General features: G+C 36.8%; 1 protein-coding gene across 1 annotated transcript in view; it reads right to left on the reverse strand.

Moving 5' to 3' along the window:
* Positions 1-1,389: 1,389 nt before the first annotated feature.
* PRKCE (protein kinase C epsilon) overlaps positions 1,390-12,293 on the reverse strand; it is a 300,359-nt gene continuing 289,455 nt past the window's right edge. Inside the window, exon 15 of the mRNA XM_075749068.1 lies at positions 1,390-4,628. Within this exon, the coding sequence (XP_075605183.1) occupies positions 4,482-4,628 (147 nt within the window). The 3' untranslated portion in view covers positions 1,390-4,481. The remainder of the gene's footprint in view (positions 4,629-12,293) is intronic.

Consider the following 12,293-nt stretch of genomic DNA (forward strand, 5'->3'; position numbering starts at 1 on the left):
ACCCAAATTGAATTTCTATAGTTTCTTTGAGTTAGGATATGTCAACCTATTCAATGCTTCAATTCGCTGTTGGATAATTATTCTGATTTTGATGAGTTTGCTTAAGTGCTTATCATACTGATTTACTCATGTACCTGACCAGACTACTAGGAGGCTAAAAACATTTTTGACTGTCAAGTGATCTAACATCCGCTGTGTAGAAGGCCACAGAAGCAGAGAGATACATGCTGAGACTCTCTCCCTGAACTTTTAGTGCATTTACTGCATGGACAGTCAATCAGACTGTGACTCATTCCTCTTCAAAAGACTGCTGTCTTTCCAAATTTTGCAGTCCATCAGCAAGGATAAAAACTCTTCAGAAGAGATGTCAGTTACAGCATTACAAGAAAACATGACATGGATTGATGTATTTGGAGATCAATGATGCTTATTGTTTGTCAGATGACGGTTAAGTTCTTTGTAAGTTTTTAAGGTTGCAAAACATACCCAGAAAATCAAGGTGTTACATAGTTGCTTAACTGGTGAAATCTGTGACAAAGCTTATGCTAATACTGTCAACACACAAGATTCGGAATATGCTCATAGGCACCAAACATGTTCAGTGACTTTGAGAAGACTCAGCATGAAGGAAAAAAATGGAGGTTTATGCAAATGCTGCAATTTGAACAGCAAACACTCTTCAATTTATGGTTTTTTTTTTTTTTTTTCTTTTAAAGGTAAGTTAGTATACCTACCAGCTGAGTATACTAATTGGAGATTGTCAACTGGAATTACTGACAGAGTATGCTGATAGCTGACGTACTGAAACAGAAGTTAAGAATTTTAGACCATGAAAATGGAAAATATTTAAGGTGCAAATAGAAACAGGATGAAATACTGAAGTATTTCAGACAACGTCACATTGCCAGATTAAGTTAAACAAAGAATTTAACAAGGTCTATGACTCTAATTAAACTTATGCATACTATTAATCCCTTTAATCAATCCAGTTAAAGACTAAAGCAGTCTCACGTGTTTGTACACAAAGCACCCTACTGAAGTGATTTTTAACAATGTGGCTAAGCAGAATACTGGGATCAGTCAGAACTCAGTGACTATTATGGAGTCGGTAAGCAGAAAAGTCTGTAAACTCACCTGCTTGGTGTTTTTGAGGTAAATATTATATTGCCCAAGATAAATAGTGTTCACGCACTGTTACTTGTGTTTCCTTTGGAGCGTTTAGTGCTCTGCAGATGAGACTCTTGTTAGCAAATCCTTCCTTTGCAAAATGTCCACTCCTAAAAGACAAGCTCACGGTATTTTCTACAACATGTAACAGGAAAAACATTCATCCTTCATCTTTCTTTCCTCCTCATTAGGAAATACTCAGGAAAACTTTGGGGAAAAAAATAAGATTTAACATCATTGTATTTATTAGGTTCCGAAACAATACACATTCACATCCTTTTGAATACAGTACATTTGGCACAGTAATAATGTTTACGATGAAATAACACTAATGAATGGCAAGAGATTCAAATTACATCCATAAGAAAAAAATTCTGTACAAATAAATCCTCACAATAAAAAAAAACCCTACCCCCCCCAACTGAATACATTTTATATTTAGCCAGAACTATTCTGCACATAATTTAAAAAGAGGTAATTTGTAAGCCTTTTTTGGGGAGAATTATTTTTCACCCTCTGGAGAAAAATGTGTTTTCATTTTTTAATAAAGTCTATTTGGGAGGAAAAACAAGAAACAATGGATTCTTTATAATTATTATTATTATTAATAATCTTTTTGGCATTTTGCACTCATTTTACAAAGAAGGAACAGGAAAGATTTTACAGAACAGGCAGAAATGTAACAGAATGTCCATTTTTAAGAATTATCATTTAAAAATGTTCAAGGTAACAGACAAACCTTCTGATGTAAACCCAATGCAGAGGATCTAACTATTTATATTGAAGAAATATCTGCCCATGCAAAAGTTTTTATCATCTCCTTCACTTTTCTCTTAGCATCCTACCATATGTTGCAGGTGCTGAGGCCTCTTGAAAGACAAACGCTTGCTAATTATCTTCACGTTAGAAATGGGAATATGACTACAGAGCTTGCTTACAAAAGCTTTATGGGACGCTTTTATTCCTTCAAAATAAATGCTCAGAGTTTTGTGTAAAGGCCTCTTGTACAAACAGTAGTGTGCTATCCGATAACTTGTCTTCCTAGCCAGTCTACTCACCTATGGAAAAGAACGCTTTAGCATTGTGATCAGTTCTTGCCTGGATGTCAAAAGCTAACCATGATGAGAAATAAACAGAGCCAGTGGCGAGACACAAATCGATGGGCAGTTCTACAATATATTTCTAAAAGAGAAAGAAATTTAAACATTGAGATGATGCAATCATTAAGATGTTTCTGTGCTGGTACTCAGCTCCAGAAGCTACTCTTTTCCCAGTACAAAAGATTACTGAAGATAAATTAAATTAAACTAAAGGCTTGATCCATTATTACACCTGTAGGCCAGACAACACATTAATTGATATATCATAATATTTAATATTTTGAAATCATCATAAGAATATATATAATAATTACACCTGAGTTTTAAAAACAAAACAAAATGGAACTGAACGTTGTCATCAGTAACAGGCTATGAGCAGCCAGACGCAAAACTGACACAAACTAACTCATCTGCTTGAGACCGAGATTATCTCTTAAAGCCAATGATTCACACTTTGTCCACCATGATTTGTAACATTCCTTTCTCTTTCTGAGCTCTATCATGTCATAATAGAGTTGAAGAGAACTATACAAGAGATTTAGTATAGCTTAATATATGTCTACATCTTTTATAACAAAAACCTCATCTCTCTGACAGTAACTTGAACCAATACACATACAAGAGTATTGCACATGGACATTATTATAATTATTCTTTCATAGACTAACATTTTAATAGTATGCCTGAACATGCAGCAGTTGATACCTCTATATTCAATGAATTCCACAGGCCTTGCAGCAAACACTATATACAAAATCTCACCTGTACAAAAGGCAAAAAAGCTTCTTTAGTGCCACTTTGCCAATCACAAGTATATATATTTTTGTGCAGCTGGAAATCCATGTGCAACAATTAAAATGGATTCCAAAGACCGCTCACTCAGTCCAGTAAAATATATAATAAAATGACCTCAGCGATACATGTACACATTAACAAAAAAAACCCCCCAAACCAAAACCAAACCACAGGGTACTCCTGGAAATATAAGTACATAACACTGTTAGCGTATCTACAGGAGGTAACTTCACATTAGTAATATTGTCCACATGAGTTACCATTTCAATTCATACACAAAAAAATTCAATTTACAACTTCCAATAATGTCAGTTTGTGAATGTTTGATCTTCAGTTTTTTAACACACTTCCACATAACGCATGTGTAGCCTTATTTTGTGTCTTCTAAAAGCAGATTTCTCTTTAGATTTTAAACATAAAAAACAACAAACACAGTAGTATTATGGTTTTGTAAAAGTGTGCAAAAGTAACACACTGCTGAGAAAATAAATATAAATAAGAAATTATTTATCAACTTAGCTACAATGGAAAAGGCAAATGTATAATGTTTATAATTAATTTTTTGTCTAAAATTAACTGTAAACATTCGCAAGCTTGCCATCACATTAACGGTTCATTTAAATGGATATTAAATTTGCTAACAGGGATAGTACACCCAATTGCCTGAAAAACTGTAAAATGCCTATATATAGCTGTGTTAAAGTACTATAGCCTTTTTATTCTTTAGCCCTTTAATAACTATCCATATAGTATCCACCTCTTGCTTTAAATAAAATTTCAGTTACCTTTGTGACTCTTCTTATTCCTAAGAGTTTTCAATAAATTGTACGAGGAACTTCATTGAAAGCCTTAACTGATGTGCTTCTTTTTCTGGATAGCTTTAGGTTTGTACCTCACCACAATCAATTCATAACTGAGGATTACACCTCCATGAAGGCAGACTTCTTTGCTTACCAAAGGGCAGCGTATTAGTTATTTGTTCCACCTCTGAGTACAGATCTCACCAAAACTACCAGTGCAGAAGAAACAGTTCGCTACCTTCTTAGCTTAAATACATATGACAGTTACAGAACGTGATCTGTTAAATCGCTTTTAATAGCACAGCTTCATTTTCCACGGAAAAGGATGCAATTTTGTCCTCTGGGGAGATCTTAGGAATAAAAGAAAAGTTGCAAATATAAGGCAGTGTGTTACATCTACAATTTCTGATACAAAATTATTTTGCATTGCTTTGTGAGACAGAAATTAAGAGTGCTTTCAGGTCAGAAGATTAAAGGAAAAAACAATAAATATATACTTTAATTGGGGATATGGGCTCAGGGTAAGAGAAGTAGTTCTTGATCTACTGAGTCTCAGTAATTTGACGATCTCTTCAGAATCACTTCCTGCAGCATCATTCATCTGTCAGCCTAACGTTGCCTATGGGAGTAGCTCTTCTCCAAAATAAGAGAACCCTTTAAATTCTTCTTGATTGATTTGTTTTATAATTGTCTCATCCACTAGTGTTAATACTGGTTCTTCTCGTGTAAAGTCTTGATCAAAGTTATTTACATCCCTTTTGGTTTTCTGAGAAAAAAAATACAAATAAGGTGAATGGTAAAACAGCACAGTAAAATAAAAGGTGTTATCCCTCCTCTCCATCCCCCCACCCCCAAAAGGCTGAATTTTCTGGAATGATTGAAATAAAAGAGGAGCTACTTCACACAAAGAATAACAGACGTATGAGAGAAGCTACAGGAGCAAGTACTATAAATGAGTTCAGGAGAGGCCACAGAAGCAGCACTATAAATGAGTTCCCAGAGACTCATGGGTCTCTGCCAGGCGAAGGAATAGCAGTATGATGATAAAGCAGGAAGCTGAGATTAGGACTAGTTTAAAAAAGGCTTTGGCATAGTAGGTGGTACAGTTCTTTCCTCTTAGTTTTGAACATAATGATATCTCATTTCAGAGGCACAGAGTGAACTGATTTAATTGATTTCCCTACAATATAGCCTACTGTTTCAACTCTAAGTTAACTGTTTCTTTATAGCTGGCTACACTGAGTTTTAGAATCAGATGCAGACCTCGCAACAGCTCTCAGTCCAAAATCCTTGAGCTCCACACTGGCAACTCAGATTTCCTAACGCAGCCAAATGTTATTCAGAGCACTGCGGCAAAGTGTGAAATTCTGGCTCCAGAGAAATCCACCTCAGAACTCTTCTTTATTCCAATGACATCATGATTTCCCCACTGAAGTCTAAAGCACCTTGCTCTTTCAGCAAAGTGGGGCCAAAAAAAGTGCAACTGTACGTGCTATGGTTGGGATAAGATGTATTAATTAGAGATGGCCTTGAGGAGGCCAACTCGTCATCCTCAGGGCACTCACAACAGTGACTCTCTGTGACCACTTACATGTAAAAGAACTCAAGGCTACAGGGGAAAACATTCCCCATGGTCATTCCCTTCAGGCCTGCACTGTTCATGTTTTCCATGTTAGCAGCATATCTCAGGCACGTACAGGTTCAGGGAATTGGAACAAACATTTTCCTTTACACTTTTCCTCTTTTCTCTTTGTTTCATGAAATATAATAGTTATGTGAGTGATACTTAATGGAGGTGCACCAACACGTTGAAAACTAGCTTTGTGTCCATCCTGCACATGTCTGAGATTAAGATGATACCAGAAACAGAATAGCTATTTATTTGACTTGCAAAGTAAAATGATAAAATCATAAAGTGATACATCATAAAGTACACTAATGTATTCCAAATGGGATATATGCCTTCTTTCAATGTAGGTAAGTTTTCCTATGAAATATATATAAAAATATATTTTCTTCATCAGCTCTACTGAGGCACTAAAATAAATAGTTTTCTTTCTCACAATTTTAAAATGGTCATAGCAACCTTCACCTACATTGTTTGTAAGAACTTTATAGATATAGGGAAAAAAAGGTCTATATAAGTGCAAGAGACTGTCACTTGTAAACCAAGTACTTTCTAAGTGCAGGCAACCAAAGATCCACATCATCTATCTACAAAATTCCATTAAAAGGAATATGGACTTAACAATTATATAGTTTACATTTGTATATAAAGACTGGACATAAAATGTATGTTATCTGTATGCTCTCAACTGCATAAAGCATGAGGGACATGGCTTTGGGCTTTATGTTTTTTCCCAGTCATTTGGGCAAATACTGCAAAATAAGAATGAAATTCCATACAAATTTTTAAATGCATTACATTGTGATTACATCTACATTGTTCTTGTTCCCCGTGTCCTACTGTAGTATTTTCACACACTAATACAATGAACTTTCTACAGGAATAGTCACTAAAGCAGAAGGAGGTAAGTGAATATTTGTAGAAAGTAGAATTCAAAGTCAGAACTGTAGTTATGTGCAAGAGAAAGGTGACTACACTCACACTTTAACCACTACCTATCCAGGGCAAATAAGCTCTGAACTAGCTGACAACAAATACAATATATATAATTTTCATGTTTTCATACTGAACGTATATGTGAAAAGTGTTATTTCCTTGCTGAAGCTAAAAGAGTAAGATGACAAATTCCTCAGTCTACCAGAGGCAATTAATTCCCAACAGGTGTTAGGTGAAAAAGACTGCAGATGAGTACATCTGAAAAACTGTCCCAACACTTCCATACCTGATCCTGTTGATTAAATACAATTGTACTTCCAACAGAACTTCAAATCCCAAACACTTCTGAAGCAACAACCAAAGGTATTTGCTCAGATTTCAAAGCCTAGCATGTCTTAACATATGCCTTCAAGACCAAAGAAGGAAATAGAAGTTTTTATTTTCTCAGATTTATAAACAATTCCATGTCTTCTTGGCAGCATAGATGTAAATCACCCAATTTATTAACAAGACAAGTGTGGAGCAATCTAAGATTGCAAGGATACACCAGCAAGCCTCTAACCAACCAACTGATGAAGTGAGATTACATAAATCACAGGGAACAAAAGCGAGTGGATTAAGTCATACAAGACAAAAGACAGAGTTAATAACAAGTGCTTCTTTTCAACAGCAAGATTTATTTGAGAAACCGTCCTTAGCAACTTAGGCACTTTCTTCCTGAAGCTATGACTATTTTGCAAGGCCTCATCTGCTAAGACGAAACAGGTCTGGCCACATTTCTGCTACTATTGCTATTTTAATATACTTGCACTGTGAATGCTCTATAGACCAACAGCATGAACCAATATATAGTTGCAGCATGAGGGCTCAGGATGAAGGTATGAAGGGCTGTGGCTGTCTCCTAGCAGAGAAGCTGAGGAAAGAAAGATGATTTGCAAGGTAAGGAGAGCATATGAAGGAAACAGAATGCAGCTATTACCCAACTTTGAACATTTAAAGAATCATGAAGAAAAAAGGATAAATCTTTAGATTGGCTGGCAAATGCATCATTAAAAATGCAGTAATTAAATGGGTGGGATTGTTTATTTAGGCTGCAGCTTCTGAGACTTTGGGACACATTATTTTTAACTTTGAAAACTTTTTTCCAGGTAAGACTTTTCCATTTCAGATGACTGAAGAAACTAGGGTTATTAGGAAAAAAAGAACCCCCAAAACCGCAGCTTTTTTTCTCTCCAGACTACCCAAACACCTTGTGTTCAGCACATGTCAATGCCACACAAGAGCCGGGGCACAGCAGCTACCCAAGAGCTTCCAAATTCCACACTGCACTGAAACTGCTCTACTACAGGCAGCACATGGGCAGTCTGTCTCCACCTGACAACGAGCAGCAGCAGTGCCACAGCACTTGTAATGACTAAAAATGACTCCAGTTCTAAGTCTCATCTGAAAGATGGCTTCTCCACCAGCACAGTATCCCTGCTAGTGGGAAGGAATAGTGACTCGCTACTTTTTGTGCAGGACATGTGCTGGCTAGTTGATTTTTTTTTTTTCCCCAGCAGTGTGAATGCTTCCTAGGTTTCCTGTCTGAACATAGACCTAGTGTGACCTGCTTATCCAGGGGGATGTGGTGGACCTGCTTCATGTTGGTGATACGATCTGATTAGATGTAATACTTAAGTTACAGAAATAGAACCCCTTGAATTAATAAATATTAACATGATCTACAACCCATCAAGGATGACAGTTTTAAGTCAAAGTCATGTTTTGTTCTATTCAAAGATTAGCACTTCTGTTCAAAGAGCTAAAGATACTGGAAATTTTAAAAGACTATCTCTTCATAAAACATCATTTAATCAGTTTTCCCAGTTGGTCTGTAGAACTTTGGACAAAGGGATATTGTTTTATGAGTCAAAGTGCTTTTCTTCTTAAATCTCTTTGCATAATTACTAAAATATTAGAAAGAACTTCACATGCTATTAATAAGTACACATTAAACAGTGTTTTTTGAACTGGTTTCATTTTCACTACCATTTCAATGAAAAATTAATTTTTTACCTGCAGTCACAGACTCAAGCTTAAAAAAACCCTCCAAAACATGCTTAACAAGCCTTCCAGTGTCAAGGATTACCAACCTTGTCTGTTAATGATTTCTAAATGACACTGTATGAATTGCAACAGTGAAAAAAAAATAATATATATCTAAGTTGATGTTCTTATCACTGAAAATACATTAAGGAAGTTAGAACTTGCCATTCCTTTCATTAATCACATAAAGCAAATGTGAATGACAGGAACCTTTGGTATTGAAAAGCCACAGAAACCCTTGCAAGAAGGCACCTGACAGATGGTGTTCCAAACCAGGGAACTCCGCAAAGCTTGGGCACCTCATCAGCTGTGTCATGAGGCCAATAGGCTCAGTGGACTCTCTTCCACCTAACAAAGATTAAATTGATTCTCCAGCCTGGAGGCATTAAAAGGTATCTGTCTCTACTCCATTATTTATTTTCATTTAATTTGCAGAAAATCACCAAAACTCCTTCAAGTCCTTTGCCAGCTTCATGGCTCCACTAGATTGGGCTGGAATTGTCCAGCAGGTTCAAAGTCTACTCAGAGGAGGTGAAAGAAAGATGGAGGTGGTGGCTAGAAAACAACACTGCCACAAAAGCCTAGGTTTTCTATTTTAGTCTGATTTTCCTACAAATTCACAATATGCTGTTTAAAACAACTGTAGGAATACTCTTTAAATCAATTAATAGATTTCTGTTTAGTTTAGTAGAATGAGGCGCTAATCCAGAACAGACAGCCAATACAAGTGAGGCCAGAAATTATCATTATAACAATGAACCAATATGTTGGAAGAAAAAATTATTGTGCTATGATATTTTTCATTATGTGGACCTTTTGACACACAATATATACAAAGCTCATCCATGATTTTCAGTTTGAGATAATGTCAGCACAGAAATGCAGATGCAGATTGGCCTTTCTATATCATTGAATGAAACATCTTTAACCTTACTCCACTGCAATTTTCTGCTGATAGCAGTGCTTGATGCCTCTTCACGTATTTTCAAGCCCATACTGAAATCCCGGAGTTTGTCATTTGTTCGGGGAGCTTCACCAAAGAACCCTTCCAGTGCTACGCCTGGCTGGCGCACCGACAGGCACAGTCAATCTGGGCAAGAAGCTGCTGCAGCTTTCGGTGTGCAGCTACAGGGGCAGTGCAGCAGGAATGAGACATGCTGCAAGAGTCACACCTTCTCATATGTGTTACACGGTATCATTGAATTTTATCCAGAATTTGGCTTCAGTAAGAAATAAATGATTCCCGCGTTTGACACAGTATCATCAAGAAGAAAGTCTTAGATCAGGATGATCAGAGATTAAATATTTTGTATTTACCTTGTCACTGATAAGATTTTCAGATTAATTTGTTCAAGACAAATGGAAACTCAAGACATCAAACAAACTGGTTTGAAGCACAAGGTTATGCGGCTAACCTCACATATCACTGTCCTCTCATTCACCTCTCTTTATTATGATAAGAAAAACCACAGCACAGGCAGAGATCACTTTGCACCAATGATTGGATCTCTTTTCATAAAGGTGTAGTAGTTTCTAAAAAGTTGAGACCAACTGTAATGAGCACTCACTTTCACATATAACTCATTCTATATATACAGAAATCCAGTATGAATACTGTGAAACAGGCTGAGAAGCACAACCCTTCAGGCCTGTCTTTCTGTTTATCCTGTTGATGCCTCTTCACAGTATTTGCACACCCTGAGAACCTGTATCAGTATTAGAAGTATTTTCTAGAATGTCTTATTTCAGAAGATATGAAATATACATTCTCAGAATAACTGTACAAGTTACTACATTTTTTTCAGTGTGTTAATTGCTCTGTTCACACATGGAAGAGTTACAACTCTTCAGTATATTCAATTGAAGGTTATGATGATAAAAAGGGGTTTGAATCCAAGTAACCACTTCCAAGCAGAGGGTGTGATTTTGTGCTCCTAGATCATGCTTTCATTAGATGTAAAGCACACCAAATTAAGATAAAGAAGTGGGACCCCCCCCTCCCCCATAAGGATGTTAATAAATAGCGAAACAGTATTTGAAAAGCATACCAACCTATGCAGTCTACAATTTAATTTGTTATGGAAGTACACAGATATTTCATAAACAAAAAGCTAATTCACAAAACTGTGAATTTTAAAAGAGACCATTTGTGATCCAATGAACTGAAAACACCTTTATCCTGAAACAATACATATCTTTCCTAGGAATGTGAAATGGGCCAAGTAGGAAGGAGGAATAATCTAAACAATTAGGGGGTACAAACATTTAATGACTACGTGGCCAGGATGTCAGCCTTAGTATTTCACTTTTGCACAGCCTTTCTCCTATCCTACACCCCAAACTCACGCAACAAAACAAATAGCAAGGCAAACAAAATCAAGCAAGGCAAAAAAAAAGCTCTGCAGGTTCACTGACAACCACCCTGTGTTTGCAGTCTGGGCAATGAACCTCACCCAGAATAAGTCGCTGTAAAACTTGTCCCCCATGGCCATACTTGGGTATGGCTTTAGCATGAAGGAGTACACAGCACTAAAGCTATATATACCAAACCTGCTTTGTTCATAGCCTGATTGCTAAAGCACAACGGTTATCTCTGTGTAAAACTTCGCTGGAGATAGATTTCACGGGAACTGCAGGGGAGCTCAGCACTATAGTTTCCCACCTGTGGTTAGTCCTTTACCCTCAAGATCCATCTTGTCCACCTTATCAGGGCTTGCTTCCATTAGGACTTAATCATGACATAACTACTGCACATAAGCTATGCTATCGTAGAATATGTGTAATTTTTAGAGTGAAAAAAAATTGCAGGGAAAGAGTGCCGACTTCTGGATTTCTGCACTATATTTTTCCCATATGGTAGGTTTCTTTGAGGGTTAACTACATGGGAAACAATTTCATATTTCTTCTTGGGGTGGGGAGGAAATGTGAGAAGAGAAAGTAATGGAACAATCATATGAAAATACCCTTCATCTGCACAATACAATTCCTACTGCAAATTTTATGATCCACTCCACAGTGCAGATTTTATATGTGTGCCTCTCGAATTCACAGTATACTGGCAAGCCTCCATTGATATCCTCAACTGCTCTAAGGTCATGATCACCAACGTCACCTCCCCTCTTACATCCTGGCACACGTCCAAGATGAGTACATTTTTGGTTCTATTCTTCTGAAATTGCATTTTAACCGTTGCTACAGCAGAGTTACTGTAGTCAGGGCTGGTGCATCTGCGAGATGCTAAACCACCTGCTGGTGAGTCCTCAAATACAAGTGTAGAAGCCCTTTTCTCTTCTTGATCACTAGCACTTTAACACAAAGGACTGGCTATACCCAGAAAATGGAGCTGACTTGCAAAGAGGAGAAAAAAAGCGATGCAGGGGAGTTGGTAAGTCTTGGGCATACATCCCTAGAATTCCAGTGGCTTCCAGGCGACATCCATAAGTCACTGAAAAATTACCCAAATACACATAGTCTAGCAGTGCACTGAGATATTTGACCAGATTTATTCTGTAAAAGATTGATAGATTTACTTTGCTTTCCATTCTTTAAGCAATCACAAAGACAAGGAAAAAATTAAGGAGACTGATGCTAGTGAATAGGTGAATGATTTAACGTAATATTTCAAGACTCCCATCTCTGCCATGTATCCTGAATAAATACTGACTTTCCAACGTTTTAATCTGCCTACAGCCACCTATCCCACTTAATTTCAGAAAAGTAACACAGTCTGGAAACCTTCCTGAATATGTTGTGAAATTAAAAATATATGGCAGTATCTTGTGA

This window comes from Balearica regulorum, chromosome 3 (assembly GCF_011004875.1).
Source record: "Balearica regulorum gibbericeps isolate bBalReg1 chromosome 3, bBalReg1.pri, whole genome shotgun sequence".
Taxonomy (NCBI): Eukaryota; Metazoa; Chordata; class Aves; order Gruiformes; family Gruidae; genus Balearica; species Balearica regulorum.